The following is an 18,742-nucleotide window of genomic DNA, read 5'->3' as shown; positions in this document are numbered from 1 at the left end:
CTATGTACCACAGGCCTTCAAGCTGGCTGTAGTTAAACCTTTACTCAAAAAGCCATCTCTAGACCCAGCAGTCTTAGCTAATTATAGGCCAATCTCTAACCTTACTTTCATATCAAAAATCCTTGAAAGAGTAGTTGTCAAACAGCTAACAGATCATCTGCAGAGGAATGGCTTATTTGAAGAGTTTCAGTCAGGTTTCAGAGCTCATCACAGCACAGAAACAGCTTTAGTGAAGGTTACAAATGATCTTCTTATGGCCTCTGACAGTGGACTCATCTCTGTGCTTGTCCTGCTAGACCTTAGTGCAGCATTCAATACTGTCGACCATAATATCCTATTAGAGCGATTAGAACATGCTGTAGGTATTACAGGTACTGCACTGCAGTGGTTTGTATCATATCTATCTAATAGACTCCAATTTGTTCATGTAAATGGAGAGTCCTCGTCACACACTGAGGTTAATTATGGAGTTCCACAGGGTTCAGTGCTAGGACCAATTCTGTTTACATTATACATGCTTCCCTTAGGCAGTATCATTAGAAGACATAGCATACATTTTCACTGCTATGCAGATGACACCCAGCTCTATCTGTCCATGAAGCCAGATAACACACACCAATTAGTTAAACTGCAGGAATGTCTTAAAGACATAAAGACCTGGATGACTGCTAACTTTCTGCTTCTTAATTCAGATAAAACTGAGGTTATTGTACTCGGCCCTGAAAATCTTAGAAATATGGTATCTAACCAGATTCTTACTCTGGATGGCATTACCTTGGCCTCCAGTAACGCTGTGAGGAACCTTGGAGTCATTTTTGACCAGGATATGTCCTTCAATGCACATATTAAACAAATATGTAAGACTGCGTTCTTCCATTTGCGCAACATCTCTAAAATTAGAAATATCCTGTCTCAGAGTGACGCTGAAAAACTAGTTCATGCATTTATTACTTCCAGGCTGGACGACTGTAATTCATTATTATCAGGATGTCCAAAAACTCACTGAAAAGCCTTCAGTTAATCCAAAATGCTGCAGCAAGAGTCCTGACAGGGACTAGAAAGAGAGAGCATATTTCTCCTGTATTGGCTTCCCTTCATTGGCTTCCTGTTAAGTCCAGAATTGAATTCAAAATCCTGCTCCTCACATACAAGGTCTTAAATAATCAGGCCCCATCTTATCTTAATGACCTTGTAGTACCATATCACCCTATTAGAGCACTTCGCTCTTGCTCTGCAGGCCTACTTGTTGTTCCTAGAGTATTTAAAAGTAGAATGGGAGGGAGAGCCTTCAGTTTTCAGGCCCCTCTTCTGTGGAACCAGCTTCCAGTTTGGATTCGGGAGACAGACACTATCTCTACTTTTAATATTAGGCTTAAAACTTTCCTTTTTGCTAAAGCATATAGTTAGGGCTGGACCATGTGACCCTGAATCCTCCCTTAGTTATGCTGCAATAGACGTAGGCTACCGGGGGATTCCCATGATGCATTAAGTTTTTCCTTTCCAGTCACCTTTCTCACTCACTATGTGTTAATAGACCTCTCTGCACTGAATCATATCTGTTATTAACCTCTGTCTCTCTTCCACAGCATGTCTTTTATCCTGTCTTCCTTCTCTCACCCCAACCGGTCGCAGCAGATGGCCGCTCCTCCCTGAGCCTGGTTCTGCCGGAGGTTTCTTCCTGTTAAAAGGGAGTTTTTCCTTCCCACTGTCGCCAAAGTGCTTGCTCATAGGGGGTCATATGATTGTTGGGTTTTTCTCTGTATCTATGAAGCGCCTTGAGGCGACTTATGTTGTGATTTGGCGCTATATAAATAAAATTGAATTGAATATCCACTTACGAGGACATTATACTGCTACTGTTCTATCGAAATTTTAAACAAATATCCTCATATGTGGCTCTCATTTTTCTTAGAAACAAAAATCAGGTAAAAAAAATAAAATAAAAAAATTAAATCTGGTAATTCTTTGTTTTTACATTCATCGGGCCCCAATATGCCCAAATATCAAAGACAAATTAAAAATGCATGCCGTGGAAGAGTTCGGGTCTTAGGAGGTTAATGTTATACTGGTCATACTGGTCTTCCATTTAGTTTACTGTGAAGCTGAAGCTGCTCCCTTGTGCACTGGTCCACAAAACTACATGCTACAATAATTCACTGTGCATAATGAAAGGGTCAATGTTGAGCCAGTAACTCTCAAACTATGACAGCTTTATCAAACCGATTCAATTTTACTTATAACGCACCGAATCACAACAACAGTTACCTAATGGCACTTTAGTGGCACAGAAAATAAAATGCTGCCAGCAAAGAGGTGTAGTGGCAGCTTTGTCACCTACTAGCAAGATGGTTCCTGGTTTGAATCTGCCAGCTGACTGCATCCTGTTTTTGTCTGCATGTTCTCCCTGTGCCTACGTAGGTTCTCTCCAGGTACTCCAGTCCAGTCTTTCCCCACTATGACTCTAAGATGTATAGTAGTTTCAAACTGCTCTCCTGGATTACTAATATTTTTTCTGGGGCAAATTAACTGTATCAGCTGACATGAAGCTTACTTTTACACTGAAGAGTCAGTAAAGTTTTAGCATCGAGTTGTTAATGTGTTGGGATTCGTGCAGGCACAACCAAGAAACCGTCAACCTCATTACAACAAGGGTCATTTTTACAAGACTAGTGCCTTAAGTGATTTGTATCATGCTTTAAACTATATGTGAAAACTTCTAGTATTTCTGCCCTACTGTAACCAGTCGCTAAACTTGAAGACTAGCCGTTTCAAAGGCCTGCTGTGCACTGTCACCAAGCAGTAATCACACAATGATTTTTCCCCCTCATCAATATTCTTATCTCTTGGTGAGGGTCCTTTTTATTTTTTTTTTATTTAGTTGAGACAAACTCATAATCAGAGGGGACATACTTAAGCTTATTAGGGTCTTCCTGTGCAGGCTTGCGGAGGAAGGTGGCATTGGAGTTTGTTGGGTGCTCCTTCTGAGACCGATCTGTTGCAGTCTGTTTGGCCACAGCTGTGGGTGCCTTCTTTGCTGATCGCTTTATTCTCTCTTCTAGCATACTCATGTCCTTCTCCGACAACTGGAGGCACAGGGATAGAAGCATGTCAAAGAGTGCAGAGTACAATTTCATGTGAAGTCTTACCAAAACATGACCAGGACCAGTGCTCATCTTACATTTCCTATAAGTTTGTAGACCTGATCCCCGCAGACGTTGTAGACAGCCACCACAGTGTTGAGGGCAGCATTGCGTACAGATGTGTCTCTGTCACCAATGTGCACAGCAATTTCTTTCAGAGACTTAGCTGGAGTAGGCTGGCATACATTCATCCCATAGCCCTCTATCAAACAACCTAACTCCTCCAGACATTCTGAGAAAAACAAAAACACAACACAATTACAATGTGTTACAGTATTTCCCCTGCATTTCTCTACATACAGCTTCACATAAATGTGAAGGCCATACAGTCGATAAATTGTCTATTTCTCTCTCTCTCTCCTTCCTGCAATCACCCACTTAAATGTCTTCTGTGGTTTCCCTAAGCCATTTGGTGTTTCAGTTGTCCATTCTCACTTGAATTCCCCCCCGGTTCCAGTCTAATGGCCTCCTCAGTACCTTATAGTACCTTATTAACCTAACAGCAATTTTGCACTTGGACTGCAGACTTACTTGTGTTTCATAGAAGTAGAATGGGAGGCAAAATCTTCAGCTATTTACTAAGGAACCAGTTCCTAGTTTGGATTTAAGAGACATACATGCTCTACTTTTAAGATTAGGCCTAAAACTTTTCTGTCTGATAAAGCTTATATGCTTATGTTACAATAGGCTTAGGCTTCCCATAATGCACTGAGCATTTCTTTTTCCTCCCTGTAGGTTTATACACCACTACTACATTTAATTAGTAAACTCTGGCCCTTTCTCCCATAGTGAGTCTTCGGTCCAGTTTCTGTTTGCCCTCGTCTTTCTCCTAACACCCAACCTATCGCTACAGATGTCTTCCTGAATTGCTGGAGCTGACAGAGCTTGAAAAGAACATTTTCCTTCCCCAAATCAAAATCCTGCCACACAGCTTTCATTTCTAATGCAATTTTTGTTTTATAGCTATAAAAAAAATTGGCACAAACAGAAGAGGACTGATAGTCATGTGGTGCAGCAAAGACTAACCAAAGAAAACCTACCAGCTCTCTGTTTGGAGTTTTTGGATTTGGTTCCATCCATGAGGAAAGGGAAGACCTTGGATGCTGGATAAACCTTGCATAGCATGGCCAGGATAGCCCGAACATCTTTGCGAACCACATCTTTTGATTCTCCAACCTAAATATGAGGGAAGATGCTCAGCGGATGGAGTGAGGAAGAAAATAAATGAAGAGGTCCCATTCGGATATGTACTCACCTTAAGTATGAGGTAGGGGACGAAGGAGTTGGCTTCATACTCCGTCAGGTGGTAGTTCTCTCTATTCAGCATGGCAAACAGCAATTTTAGATACTCAAGCACCTTCATCAGGACTGTGGTGTTGGTATCAAAAAACCGCAGGGTGAACCACTTCAGAATCAGGTCCAGACAGCTGATGGTGGCTTCACTCTCACTCTCCAACCTCTGTTAAACAGACTTCATTAGTGAAACGCAAACAAAACGCACTGCAGTAGGAAGAGGACCAGCCAATACCTCAATCATGACTCCAATGGCCTTGACATGTCTTTGGAAGTCGAAGTGAAACAGCTCATCTTGCAGCCACTTTGCAAAACAGGTGGACATTTGAGTTTTCAACTGCTCCACATATTCATCTCGAGGGGTGATGAAGTTCCACTTCAGAATCTACAACAAAAACGTTTTCTTTTTACTTAAGCAGACATGTCATATTTCACCAAAAAATAAAATAAAATACATTTTGCACATCTAATTTTATCACAATGCAACACTATGAAAATGCCTTTAAATGGTTTAACTGGTATTCAACAGTCCTACAGAGGCTACATGTATTCTACCATTTCATTCATTTTGCATCATCATGATGAGAATGATTACAATCTCCCTTTCTCTGACATACATTAAACTGGAGGTGTTGTGTTCACAAAAAAAAAAAAAAAAAAAAAAAAAGTAACAATTTCTTAACTACAAGTGTGTAGTTTACACAGCATCTTAATTATAGTATCTCGTAATTAAGATACTGTAATTGGAGCTGATGCTGCTTTTTTTCAGTACAATACGTTACAACAGCTCTTTATTATTCTATTTAAGAGCTATATACGTGTGCAGCAAATGGGTTTCTGTATTATAAGTGAACCACAATCTGTAGCATTTAAAGTGGTACTGGTGGTAATTAATAGGGAACATAGAACAAAAAGGTGCAAATGATTTTGGACATACATGAAAAATAGAGCTGCAATGAGTCATCAAGTATTTTGAAGCATCTGATTATAAAAACTTCGAATAAACCGCGGCTGTGCAGCGTGCTGCTGTCACGATGGAAATGGGCACTCAAGTGTTTCACCCACATTTGCAACTAAAAACGGGGCTGTAATACAAACTTATTTAGGAGCATTGTGTAAATAAAAGGTGTGACATTAAGGCCACACAGGCCCCAGTTTTAAACAGAAACCCTGATAAGACAACAGCAGCAGTGATGATGACGCTGGCGTAGTTTAACATGGAGCCAGAGTCTGTTTACACACCGCGAAGAGCAAAGAGGCCGAGCAGTTACAGACAGACTGAGCTCAGGTAGAATGAAAAAAACAAAACCAAAACGTGTTTGTAGTATCCAACACAGCGGCGCTGTTCCTGTAACCACCTTGTATAACTACTGGGTAGGTGTGTACCAGTAAAACTGGGCCAGTAAAACTGAGCCACTGACCTGAGGGTTATTATACCGAACAGTGAATTATTGTTAATATTAATTAATTAATAGCTACACCTTCATAACATCTTGTTTTCAGCAGCACAGAAACTTCAGAATGCTGTTATTATTGCTTCTCACCACATTCTCCTTTAAAGGCTTACAGACAAACTCAGTTATTCATAAATAAAGGTGGTTTTTTGGAAAAATGAAACAAATGGGGGGGGGGGGGGGGGGAACAGTCTAAAATGGAAACCAATGAGCAGTTGAATTTGAAAGACATTTTTCTCTCTAATATTCATTATTGCCCATTAATAAGACAAAAGTATTTGTATATATTTTTAGAGCTGCTTTTAATTCTCAAGTCTTCTTCTCTCCTGTACTTTCTCCTCAAAGTAATAAAAGTTTGGGTACAAACCTGATCTTATGCTGCATAGAGATTTCTTATCTGCGATGGTTTTCTTCCATTTCTCCAATTTGGTTAAATTGGAGCGTCTAAAAATTAGCTATACATGAGGATATGAGTATGTGCTTGCCTGTCTTTGTATGGACCCTGCAATGGACTGGTGACCTGCCCAGAGTGCACGCCGCCTATTGCCCTATGACGGCTCCTCTGGAAGTTTCATTTGTGCCAAAATTATATTCACGTGTACATCATCTATAGAGACAACACACTGGTCTTTGTCTATTAAACTTTGACGTCAGCTGTACAACCAGCATATTTTGATCACCAGATTGTGTATGTTTCATTTCAAAGTCAAAGCCTTTGTCTGTGCCAATAAAACTTGTGTTCTTTTATAGGACTTCTATTCTTTTGATGTGTTGTTGAGTATGTTAGCTTCCTGTCACTTCATGTTAGGTTGGTTCTCTGTTTCATTGTGGTGTTTAGCGCACTGCACACAGAACAATATCTAATGTTTAATTTAAATTTCAGCTTATAAATAAATAAATAAATAAATAAATAAATAAATAATAACCTTAGTTCTTAAATTTCATGTTTTTAGACTTCACGAGTCTAAAACAAAGTCCAGCAGCCCAAAGGACACACCTATAATTAGAAAGTCCACAAAGACATGCCCTATTGCTGTTTTTCCATCTACTGGTACCTTCAATTGCTTCTCCTCTTTGATCCTCTGTTCCTTCGCATTGGCGATGAGGATGAAGAGTGGCCCAGACTTATCTTCATCATCCTTCAGACCTTTAGACACAGGCTTCTTACCAGCAGCACCCTGAGGGAAGCAACAGCAAATTCATAGTGAGAACAGCTGAATTAAACATTGTTCTGCCTGTGGATGTGTGAGCATAGTAATGTTTTCTAATGTCAAATGAAGAGAGGAAGAGCTTGTAAGTAACACACTGCAGAAAGAAGAAATATAGGAGGTGTTATGCAAGGCAGGTTGCAACGCTGAAGTCTGACACACACATTCATGCAGTTAAGTGAAACCTGAATCCTGTGTGAACTATCAATTTTGTTTTTGCAACCAAGTTAGTGCATTTTTGACACAACCACGGCGAGAGAGAGAGAGGCTGAAAAGAGTTAAAAAGAGCCCAGTGAGAAACTCTGCTCCTGATGTACTGGGAGAGAGCAGGGACAGTTCAAATGAAGTTCTGAGCCGACTTTCATCACTAAACACCACTTGAACATCTACCTGTTGATTGCCACCAGCAGCCTTCCCTTTGCTGGAAGGCTTTTTACTACCATTATTGTCCTTGTCCTTGGAAGAAGGGGGAGGGATGGGTTCCTCAGGTGGGGAGGGAGGCTGGGTGAGTAGAAAAACCATATTGTGTTTACAACTTCTTAGTCCTGAATTAACTGATAAGAAAATAGTGTAAAAGAAAAAAAAAAAAAAAAAAACCCAGTCGCAAATGTGCATGGCATGGCAAACCATACTGTACTGACTTAATTTATAAAGCACCTTGTATCTGCTGAGTGCAGTACACAAAATGAATAATGTTCACTCACACACACGTGAGAAGCATAAATACCTTCTTAGCAGCCATTCCACCTCGGACTTTCTTAACTTCTGGTTTACTATCAGCGACGTCTTCACTTGGTAGTTGAGACCTGGAGGCTGCAGAGGACAGATTCAAATTAATAGAATGGTCTGGCCATTTTAGCTCATACCTGCAAGCCTAACAGGAAATGACAAACTTCTCTCCAATGAAATCCTGAGTTCTATTGTTAGACCAGTTGAAGAGGGTTCATTGTGAAGGAGAGGAGATCAAAAAAAAGGCATCACTCTTAAACATGAACAAGTACACTTAAAACAAAACAGGGGATTTAAAAGCTAAAAAGGGTTCCATCATTATTTAGTTACACATGAGAAAAAGTCCAATACAGTCTTAACAACAGCAACCTTCAACCGCCAAGCTTCACCTTTATCATCAGGATAAAGACTGGCTGTATTGGTGGCATTTACTTTTTTTTAACCATTCCTGTAATATTAAATGCAATCCATTGTTTAGATAAATTTGAGTACCACCGAAATGTTCTGAACACGTACTCGGGACTATGCTAAAATATTAAAAATACCTGAAGCAGCTCTATTTGGCTCTGCAGATCCTTTCCCTCCCCCCGTTTTGGCTGGCGCCGCAGGTTTAGCTGGCATCACTGCTCTGGCCTTTTCCAACATGGATACCACTTGATCCTTAGAGGCAGGCTGAGGGGAGATGAGAGTAAGATGACATTAATCCCTACTCACTATTTGTGGTCAAGAAGCAAAAATATCCCGTAGGTTCGTACTTTGAGTTTGCCTGTCGCTTTGGTCATCTTGTCGTAGCCAAGATGCATCATAAAGGTAGGAAGGGCATCCTGAGCCTTTTTGCGCACATCTCCATTTCTGTCCTCCAGACAGGCGTAAAGCTGAGGAATGCACAGCATCAGATCCCCTGGAACAGTCCTCTGTGTGGGCAACTTCTCTGCTAACCAGCCGAGCACCTGGGGAATGCAGAGAGGTTTCCAGCAAAACATGAGTCTCTTACTTACATCCCGTTGTGCTGCAATTCATGCAATAAGGAACACCAACAACTAAAATTTCAAATCCATCTCTAGAAAACAGAACAGTCAAAGTTATGTTCTGTGAGACCACACAGCAAAAAGAATAGGTGTGTGTGTGTGTGTGTGTGTGTGTGTGTGTACCTCTTGTCGCAGAAAGGGATTCTCTCTCTTCAGTTCCTCAGAAAGATCTTCTCCCTCCAGCCAGTCCTTCATCCCAGTCTGCTCCACCCAGGCCTGAAGTGTGGTCATGGCAGTCACCCTCACATTTGGCTGCAGAAATAATTGCCAGCACAATTCAATCTAGGTCTATATATCTTACTATTGTTTTCATTAACATGTTTCCTTCATGGCACTTTCATATTTTTATGAAATTTTCATGTAAAAATCTCAAAAGCAGGAAAGCTCTGGAATGGAGGGTTTTTAAAAAAAAAAGAAAAAAAAAAAGAAAAAGAAGTTTGCAACAAGATGATCATGAATACTATCATCGGTGGGCTGAGTACCTTGCTGTCTCCTAGAACGGTTATTATGGGAATTCCCAGAGCTTTGACGTGCTGCTTAAGTCCAGGTCCCAAGGCTGTAGCCAGTTGCTGCAGAATAGAAAGAGTCTGCTGCACCTGAAAAACACAAAGTAAAACCCTTATTAACATTTACTGCCTATTTAGTTTAAGTATTACTACATAGTTACCTCACATAATATCGCTCCACACTAAACTGTTACAGTTTTTAATTTTTGAGACAGACACAAACACATTAGATTTCATCTAAGGAAATCAACTGGACTTCTTTAAGTTTCACAGAGACATTTCACCTGTCATCCAAGAGGCTCCTTCAGTTCAAAATCCAAATGGAGTTCCAGGTATTTAAATCCTAGTGGTGTTAATGTGCCTCATCACGTCATGAATAAAGGCATGGATCATTATCACCAGATGTTTCGGATCAAACCACTAAGAGCTTGCCTCACCCCATCATCTCACCTATTGGGGTCACCTTACAGATGTGAGTGGCGGTTGAGGCGCCATGGAAGGGATCTCAAATCTGCATTGTAGGTGGCTAATAGTCAGTGTCGTAAGCTACCCCCTCTGTTCAACGACAGTTGACACAGATGGCCTTTATTACCTGTCTTCCAAACCATCTGCCTTTTCATTTCAAAATGTGAACATTAGCATCCTAAAAGTGCCCCATGGCCACTCCTTGTTGTCACAGCTGGGAAGGGGTTAAAGGATCTTAACATTCAGCCTTGTGTGAGTAAAAACGATCCAATTAAGTACTCCAATTCTTAATCAAAGATGAATCGAAATATACGTTTGACCAATATGTTAGAAGGAGAAATGTGAGTAGTAAAAATGATTGAATGTTTTTTTTCACCAGACCATCGATATGCATGATTTTAAATGAAGGCAGGAGCACTAATGCTTGAACACAAAGCGATAATTTTTATCTCCATACTTTCCTCACCAAAGATAAGAACCAAATAGGTTAAGTAGATAAATACAGTACAGGTGATTTCCCCCCCCTCTCCCCTCTCAAATCACGCACGCACACGAGATCTGTAGGTCAGGTGAAGAGCACCATCTTACGCACCAGGATCTTGTTGGAGTCACTGAGACGTCCCTTCAGGGCCAGAGGCAGCTCTCCAATGTTGGCCATGATGAACTTGGCCTCTGAAATGATGGCTGCAACCTCATCCAGACCTTCCTTTCTGATCTTCCAGTTCTTATCTCCAATTTTAGACACAAGGTCAGTCGTGATCTTGTCACTTAGAGACAGAAGGAAAAAGAGCTACATTAAAGAAAGAAGGGGGATAGCAAACATGACATATTACAGATTTAAGGCCCAACATCCTACTGATGGCTTAATTAGCCAGATAAATGTCTAAACAGCAACAGTCTAGAAGCTCTTAAGATGGGTAACAACCCTGTGTGGACCTAAGAATTTGAAAATGTCGCCATCGGAGAAGCCATGCTCCAGCTGCCGCACATGGATGCATGGTTAAATAAATTTCAAGGAAACAATCAGGTTACCTGACATCTGTTCGGGGCAGCAGGTCCATGATATTTTGTCCTCCACCTCCAGCATCTTCATCCTGCTCCTCAACTTCAGCACCCTCCTCCTCTGCCGCCACTTTTTTGGTGAACCTGATAGGGGGTGGTGGAGATTGACCTTGCATCTAAAACAGGAGACAGGATAAAGAGACACTAGTTGTGATTATTTTTCCCGTTGTTGTTATTATACTACTACAATAATTAAACCGGTCACACTTGCTAAACTGAGCACATAGTTAAATTTAGAGAAATCTCTGGAAGTGCTACCTTCTCGAACTCTGCATCTATCTGTGCAAGGAGAGCCGGCTTCTCATCTTCAAAGAACATGCGTAGTGGAGCTCCCATGTAGAGGTACATGACTCCCAGCAAAGTGATGGCTGCTGTCCTAACAGCGGGGTTGGTTGCTCCCAGAGCTGTCTTCACATTGTTGATGAAACCCTTCACATTGATACTGGAGAGTAGGGAGGTCAAATGTTAACAGAGGTCTTTAGGACAACTTCCAGGGTGAAAATGGCATAGATACATGAGGCCAGGAAAACAACTGATGTCATGGTGCCCATCTCAATCTTCTATATGCGATCTAGTTGCAATATGAAAAAGCAAGAACTGCAATCAGGCATTTATAATAACTGGCAAGGAGTCTTTGCTGTAGAAAAACTTTGGCCCACTCTGTTTTTGTAGAATTGTTTTTCCTTTTATTCATTTACTGGTGTTATTGTTGCCTAACAGGAATAGGTGGGATTTCTCCAGGTATTCCCCCTCCTAACACCACCAAAGACATGCAGTTAGTACGGTTAGGTTAGTTCGTGATTTTAAAATTGTCTATAGATGTGAATATAAGTGTGAATGGTGAATGGACCTCCCCAGGATTTACCCTGCCTCTCGTCCTGTGGCAGTTGGGAACAAAAACATAACCTCCCTGGCAAAATGTTAAATGAAGATGTTTTAAAGAAGCCCCCCCCAAATCAAAATCAGTTGGAAATTATGTTACAAATAAAGTGATGTGTGATGGACAGGAAGTTACCCTGCAAAGCCAAACTCCTTCATAGCATTAGACAGCCAGTTCAGAGTCTCTGCCTGGTTTTTGGGATTTTTCTGGGAAAAAGCCATAGAAACAACCTGACAAAGAAAAATCATAAGTCATTAATACTGTGCATTCTCAGTTCAATTTTATTAACAACAGTTGTATCAAGGCGCTGTTGCTACAGTAGTATCTGTTGATGTTTCTGTCATTTTCTGCACATATAAAAAGACCTTTTCAATCTTTAACAATCCAGAAAAATTGATCCTTACCTGTTCTGCAGTCCATGGCAGTGAGCAGGCCTCTCCAATAGCAGTCAGTCCTTCTTTAGCATTTCCACCACACTTGACATCTCCAACCTTGTCCACCAAGCCATCCAAAACAACAGAGGCTGAGGTCTTGGAAAATTGTCCCCTTTGAGCAATGAGAGCCACAATCCGCAGTTTCAACTGCATCACCTGAACAAGAAAAGGGTAAGTAATCAGACATGGCTGATCTGTCCTATAACAGGTGCTTTATTTTGCCATTTACACACTGGCTTTCAAAGAATGCCAATGGTTTTAAGTGCAGTGCCAAAACTTTGGTTCCCTCTACAGCAGCTTTTCATTGACATTTTTTTTTTAATTCTCATCAAATCCTTCAGTAAAATTTGTATAGGAGCACTGTCAACTGGAAGAGACACTCCCATTAGTTAATTGTGCAATGTAGTTGTTAATTGTTGAGCAGGTGTTAATGATGTTTCATTAACATCATCTTGTCAATGATTACCTGGAAGTTCGTCTCCTTCCACCCTGGTTTCTTGGCCAACATCCTGACTAAGGCCTGGCAGGGCATTGCAGCTTTATCCATCGTCTCAACAGCCTAGAAGGATACACAAATTTAATGAAAAATGGCAGTTATTTGCAATCACTGCTGGATATTATGAGTCAATCAGCTTTTGTTCTGTGATGAAGTTGTTTATGACACAGCTGATGAGGACAGAACAGGAAGACTTTACCCTCTGGAACTCCTCCATACTGGCCAGTCTGTCCTTCCAGTTGGCCGAGTCCAGCTGTTCAAGACAGGAGGCAGGAAGTACACCTGCAGCCAAGTCCTGACACACCTCAGCCTGATATAACAACACACAAGTACACAATAAGAAATTCCAAAGCAATAGCCTGATAATGTTGTATCCCACAGGGATAAAATATTACTATGATAACATGAGTTAATGCTGCTAGGCACTCTTTGTCAGTAGTGAGGACTGGATACTGATTAACTAAGATAACCAACTTTAAGACAATATTCATATAATCCCAAGTAAAAACATGGAATTGTTTTAGTTACTTTAATCAGCTGTTTAAATCTGTTATTTTCAACTGTGCTTACTAGCATGTTGTTTTACAGTATAGTAGGCTGTTGCATTCACATCATTGTCTTTGTTTTTAAGTTGTAAAGCCTGTCAAGAAATGAAGTACGTGGGAATGCAAAGTCTTGCGTTGTGTGTACATTTCATTGGGCAGGTACACTGTCAACTGTGCACTGTAGTAGGATAGTACAAGTATATACACATTTTTTCCCCCTGCTGATGGCTTAAAGACTTTCTGCAGCTCTGTCCAGCTTTCTTAGAATAGCTGCCTCTCTTTTCAATGAGTTTCACACTGGACTGGGAGACAGCAAGTGTTCTAGCATGTATTGATATGCCGGACATTTGTTGCAGAGGACCAGCATGCAGTCAAGTAATGACTTACTGAAAGTTCAGACTCCGTGAATTCTTTACTGTCGGAGGACTTCTTGGATTTGGCACCAGCTGCAGAGGTTGGCTTCCCTTTCTTAGGTGGCACTGCTGACACCTGGATAAAGTTTCAAGTAGAACTATAGACTGGTAAAGATGCCAACCATCCTATTTATCAATAACAAAGCTGATATACAATAAGGCAACAATATTTCTCCTTCGACTAATTTGACTTTTCTGTACATGCATTGCTCCCAGCACACCTTATTGGCAGAAGTCTGGCTCTTCGATGGAACAGAGGATTTGGATACAGATTCAGCAGGGACGACGGCTTTAGCTGCACATTTCTTCTCAACTGTGCCGCCTCCTCCTGCACCCTTCCTACCTCCTGAGAGCTCCACATTATCAGCACACTCCTTAATCTGCAACAAAAACAAAGTGAACAGTTCATGACAACAAAAAAAATTGAACCGAATTCACATCTGAATTCACATCTTCCTGATCCTCACCTTATCCAATTTCAGTTTATCCAAGTCAGCCAGGAAAGGGTTCACAGCTTTCTCTCCCACCACTTTCATGGCAGTCCCCAGAGCTTCAAAAGCAGCATCACGGACCTCTGGGGCAGAGTCATTTACTTGCTGTGAGAAAAACATAGGTATACTTAGAATTAGTTGGCCAGACCTGCAGTGCTTTTTCAAATTTTTCCATTCCATATTTAGTGGTGACTAGAACAAAATTCAATAGGCGATACAAATTTTGGTGTCTGTTAAGTTACATACAGGTGACATATATTGAACATAAAACAAATGCAAACATAGAACTTAACATCACTGTATCTGTGAATGTTACAGCAAACATTTGTTAAGGAGGTGTCCGAGTTCATACAGATATACACAAATAGGGCTGCAACGATCCTCACCATTATCGATGACATTGACTATACAAATTCATCGAATTTTATTGTTATATACTAATACCATGTACACGTATTTTTGTAACAGCAATACACTTCAGGAAACTATGGGTGCAGTTTCGCCTATATTGTCTGCCAAGATTGCACTCAGTACTAACAAAGAAGAATGTTGCAATTCAAGTCATTCAAGTCCAAAGAATAGACTGAAATGATACAAAAGTGGAGAACTGCCAGGTTTTTTTTTTTTGTTTCGTTTTTTTTTTTTTTTTAAAGAAAGGAGAAGGAAACAAAGGGGGGGGGTCAACAATGTAAAGCAGTTCTGCAGCAATGGAGGTTGATCAAGCCTTGAAAGCTGGTGCTACTAATTCCTACAGGTGTTCCAACTTTTGGGATTACTTACAACCCACTCTGTCTGCATAAAAGCAGTGCTGGAACACACTGTGGTACCATACCCTCGTGAGCATCAGTGGAGCAGTATTGTGCTGCAGGAGTAATGTACTGCTACAAAAATTGAGAGAAAAAGGCAATTAACAATAGAATTGATTGAAGAGAGACAGACCATTATAACACTTATAAATGCAGGTCTTTCCTACAGACAAATTGCAAAGAAAGTCAAAGTGTCAGTGATTCCAAAGGGCACACAGAAACTGGGGCAAACTCTGACAGGAAAAGGTCTGGCAGACCCAAAGCCACCACTGAACCAGAGGACAAGTTTCTGTGTGATAAGCAGCTCACAGGACAACAGCTTCAAGCACAGCTTAATAGTGGTGGTAGTAAGCAAGTCTGAGTTTCAAAGACAAGACTTTGAGCTGCAGATTTGACAGGATGAGTTGCAGCAATAAAGGCATTGCTAAGATGTCAGAATAAGACAAAGAGGCTTTGCTGGGCCATGAAACACCATCATTGGACTACTGAAGTCTGGAAGAAGGTATTACGGACTGATTAATCAAAATCTGAAATCTTTGGTTCATCATGCAGGATCTTTGTATGCCGCTAAGTAGGCGAGAGGATGGTTCCACAGTGTGTGGCATCAACTGTCAAACATGGAGGAGGAAGTGTGACCGTCTGGGGCTGTTTTGCTGGATCCAGGATCACTGACTTGTACAGAGTGGGAGGCTCCCTGAACCAAAATGGCTACCACAGCATTGCAATACCCTCTGATATGTGCCTAGTTGGTCAGGGGTTCAAACCTGAAGCTTGTTTGGGATGAACTGGACAGAACAGTGAAAGCAAAGCAACCTGCAAGTGCCACACATTTATGAGAACTTCTCCAACAGATATGGGAAGAACTTTCTGAAGAATATTTGATTTCTATTGTAGAAAGAATGCCACGGGTATGTTCAGCCGTTATATCTGCCAAAGGTGGCTATTTTGAGTCAAAAGTTTAGAATACATTTTGGTCTATAAATTGATTTCACAATTTATTTTTTCACTCCAATTGCTTACTTGTACCATGATTTTTTTTTCAGAGTGCAATTTGACATTAAACTGCAGAAAAAGATTTTTATTGAAAAAAAAAAAAAAAAAAAAAACCCTCAAGGTTCTGGAGAAATCCTGATTGAGGTTGTAATTCATGCATGAAAGGGTTAATTATAGGTTCATCCTAAAAGGCATTACACTGTAATGCTGCAGTTCTTAAGTCACCTTGATGAGAGCAGCACAGAAAGGCTTGAGGATGCTCTTGGGCAATGTGGCTTGTGTGCAGTGTCTGAAGGAGCGGGCGAGAAAAAGAGAGGCCTGCTGCTTGATTGAAGGGTTCTTATTGTCCATCACAGCCAGGATTTCCTCTGACAGGTTCTGGAAAGTTGTCTGGAGGGGGGAGAAGTCTGCAGTCAGTGAAATTCTCTACAATTAACAGGAGTTTAAGTTCTAAGTTTATAACTACGGGGAAAATGCATATAATATAAAGAACACCATCAACTGCCAGTGCTACCTCTCAGCTATAAGTCAACACACTTATGTTTTCAATTTCGAAATCTTATGCCGTCTTGATCTCAAGTTATGGAATTCACAAGTTTTTATGAAAACTTGACCTCAGAAGGTCACTGAGATTCAAACTCATCCAAGATTCTTAGTGGATGCACTTCGGTATCAATTTGAAGCTCCTACGTCACCTCGTTCTTGCATTCACAAACTTAGTTGTTCACAGCACCGGCCTAGTGGGGGTGGTGACAATAACCAAACAGCCTTTTATGGCCGACGGCTAAAAACTGAACATGCTGATCTATGCTGTTAAGTGAAAGTACACATAACAAGGACTAGAGGTTTTTCAGTCAGATTTACATGCTGAAGTCTGTTGTCAATGAGATGTAAAGAATTTACTCACAGTGAGAAAGATGGCATCAATTGCCTCCTGCAGGGATTGGACAACCTGTGGCTTTTTTTCCTTGAACTTCTCTAGAATGGTTGGAACCACCTTAAAAGACACATCTCACATTAGAAAGTAACAAACTGGGCCAGCCTATTCGATGACATTTACAAACAGGTGATATAAGATGCAAACAAACAGATCAGTTTAAAAGTGCAAAACTTATGACTGCTGTGCAGCATCCAACACTAGAGAAAACTATGATACCTCAATCTGTTATACAGCTTTGCATCATGTTTGTTTGTTTTTATTCCTAATGAATAAAAGGAATTTAAAAAAAATTGAAATAAAACACTTTTGTTTTTTGTTTTATTTCCTAAAGTTGCTGTGCTGATCATTTCAGCCTACAGCATACGTTTAGTGTTTCAAGGTTAAAGAGAACATTTTCTCTTCTCAAAAATGTGCTATTATTTAGATCAAGAAAAGGCACTTCAACTTACTTGTCCTGCATATGTTCCAAATTTCTTCCTCAGTCCAGTAGCCAGTCCTGCCAGACATTTAGCTGCCATTGAAACCAGCATCACGTTAGCATCTTTCCCTACGACCTAGAACACAGTAAACTTGTCAAGAGACAATCGCGAAACCCAAACCTGTGAGAAAAAATGCTTTTTGAAGCCACTCAAGAGTACTTTGAACCTTTACCTTCTTTAGGGCTCTGACAAGGTCTCCATAGTCTCCGTTCTCTAGTTTGGGGTTCTTGGTCAAAGCCTCGACAGCCTCCAGTGCCTCTTTTCGTTCCTGCCACTTCTTAGCTTCCTACAATAGACAGAACAAACACACGTTATTAAACAGCATTTAAACTCCACGATTGTACCATCACCTGAACTGAATATTTATTTTAATATGCTAATAATTACAACTAACAAAAACAGGCCTGTTGGTACACAAAAACAGAAAAACCAAGGCAGACGGGGGAGCTCAATAACCATGTCCCAATTTATGAGCTGTGTCCTTCAAAGGATGCATTTGAAGGTCAATTACGTCACTTCTATGTTAGAGAAGCAAGTTGTTATATTTGTCTTTCTTCTTATTGGGTTGTCTTGGTTATATTCTTTAGAAAATGCCCCATTTCAACTACTGCAGCTTGTAACCTTGTCATATAAAAACAGTTTTAACAAGTTGTTCCTAGGGCTGTTCAATATCACGATATATATCAGATGATGATATGACAACATCTATCTTTTCACATTACACTATCGTTTGTTTCGTGGTGTCGCAAAATAAACTGTTTACGGCAATATTTTTTCATCGTTTTGATGGTCACTGTAGAATTTCTTAAAGTTCTCTCTTTCTCTTATATTTAGTATAACCACACTACGGACGGACAAGCGCCTGTTTTTATGAGTTGTCGTTAGCAACAACGAAGGTAAAACCATCGCGTGGCTCCGTTGTCTGCTTGTTTATTTTCCACATAAACCTTTCACAATAAAGCTGAAGATCCTGTTGAGATTTTTCAAAATAAACCGAATCATATGAAAAGGTATGTGGAGTGTTTACGGACGAGGAGCTAAAAAGAGCAGTCAGGTGCTAAAAAATAAACCTTAGAACAGAGTTTTCCCTGCATCACGCCATGTAATAAATACTAAGAGAAATTTGTGGCCGTTTCAACTTATGTAACACTGGACTCCAGGTACACGACGCCAGCTGAAAACACTTCACTCAAGTCAAGTGACCGGAAATTCAAAGAATTAACAGAAAATGTAAAATTTTTGTGATATATATTGTTGTCGGGGACAATAAATGTCTTATATCGCAATATGAGATTTTGGTCATATTGCACAGCCCTAGTTGTTCCTGTGGCTCTTTTCCATGTTGTATATAAACACCCCCCTAGGTGGAGTATAAAACAT

General features: G+C 40.5%; 1 protein-coding gene across 7 annotated transcripts in view; it reads right to left on the bottom strand.

Annotated features, from left to right (window-relative positions):
* The window catches only part of ckap5 (cytoskeleton associated protein 5), a 43,710-nt gene that overhangs the window by 10,799 nt on the left and 14,169 nt on the right, over window positions 1–18,742 (bottom strand). For 5 of the 7 annotated variants that reach the window (XM_086299773.1, XM_086299774.1, XM_086299775.1 and 2 more), the window contains exons 8-33: window positions 17,535–17,648; window positions 17,333–17,437; window positions 16,851–16,940; window positions 16,169–16,333; window positions 14,121–14,249; window positions 13,875–14,033; window positions 13,628–13,729; window positions 12,895–13,005; window positions 12,666–12,758; window positions 12,170–12,355; window positions 11,901–11,995; window positions 11,144–11,327; window positions 10,856–11,001; window positions 10,416–10,590; window positions 9,335–9,448; window positions 8,976–9,104; window positions 8,580–8,774; window positions 8,370–8,496; window positions 7,823–7,908; window positions 7,486–7,596; window positions 6,943–7,065; window positions 4,669–4,818; window positions 4,396–4,599; window positions 4,181–4,316; window positions 3,179–3,372; window positions 2,911–3,083 (exon numbers count right to left, since the gene is read on the bottom strand). In XM_086299773.1, the coding sequence (XP_086155899.1) occupies window positions 2,911–3,083; window positions 3,179–3,372; window positions 4,181–4,316; window positions 4,396–4,599; window positions 4,669–4,818; window positions 6,943–7,065; window positions 7,486–7,596; window positions 7,823–7,908; window positions 8,370–8,496; window positions 8,580–8,774; window positions 8,976–9,104; window positions 9,335–9,448; window positions 10,416–10,590; window positions 10,856–11,001; window positions 11,144–11,327; window positions 11,901–11,995; window positions 12,170–12,355; window positions 12,666–12,758; window positions 12,895–13,005; window positions 13,628–13,729; window positions 13,875–14,033; window positions 14,121–14,249; window positions 16,169–16,333; window positions 16,851–16,940; window positions 17,333–17,437; window positions 17,535–17,648 (3,596 nt within the window). The remainder of the gene's footprint in view (window positions 1–2,910; window positions 3,084–3,178; window positions 3,373–4,180; window positions 4,317–4,395; window positions 4,600–4,668; window positions 4,819–6,942; window positions 7,066–7,485; window positions 7,597–7,822; window positions 7,909–8,369; window positions 8,497–8,579; window positions 8,775–8,975; window positions 9,105–9,334; window positions 9,449–10,415; window positions 10,591–10,855; window positions 11,002–11,143; window positions 11,328–11,900; window positions 11,996–12,169; window positions 12,356–12,665; window positions 12,759–12,894; window positions 13,006–13,627; window positions 13,730–13,874; window positions 14,034–14,120; window positions 14,250–16,168; window positions 16,334–16,850; window positions 16,941–17,332; window positions 17,438–17,534; window positions 17,649–18,742) is intronic. The other 2 variants (XM_086299776.1, XM_086299777.1) reach the window with 1 other exon arrangement.

This window comes from Aulonocara sp. 'chitande type north' Nkhata Bay, linkage group LG7 (assembly GCF_057382095.1).
Source record: "Aulonocara sp. 'chitande type north' Nkhata Bay isolate Kocher_YH1m ecotype deep benthic linkage group LG7, A_spYH_male_GT1.1, whole genome shotgun sequence".
Classification (NCBI taxonomy): Eukaryota; Metazoa; Chordata; class Actinopteri; order Cichliformes; family Cichlidae; genus Aulonocara; species Aulonocara sp. 'chitande type north' Nkhata Bay.
The sequence above is the reverse complement of the archived record's forward strand: the minus strand, read 5'-3'. Positions and strand labels throughout refer to the sequence as shown.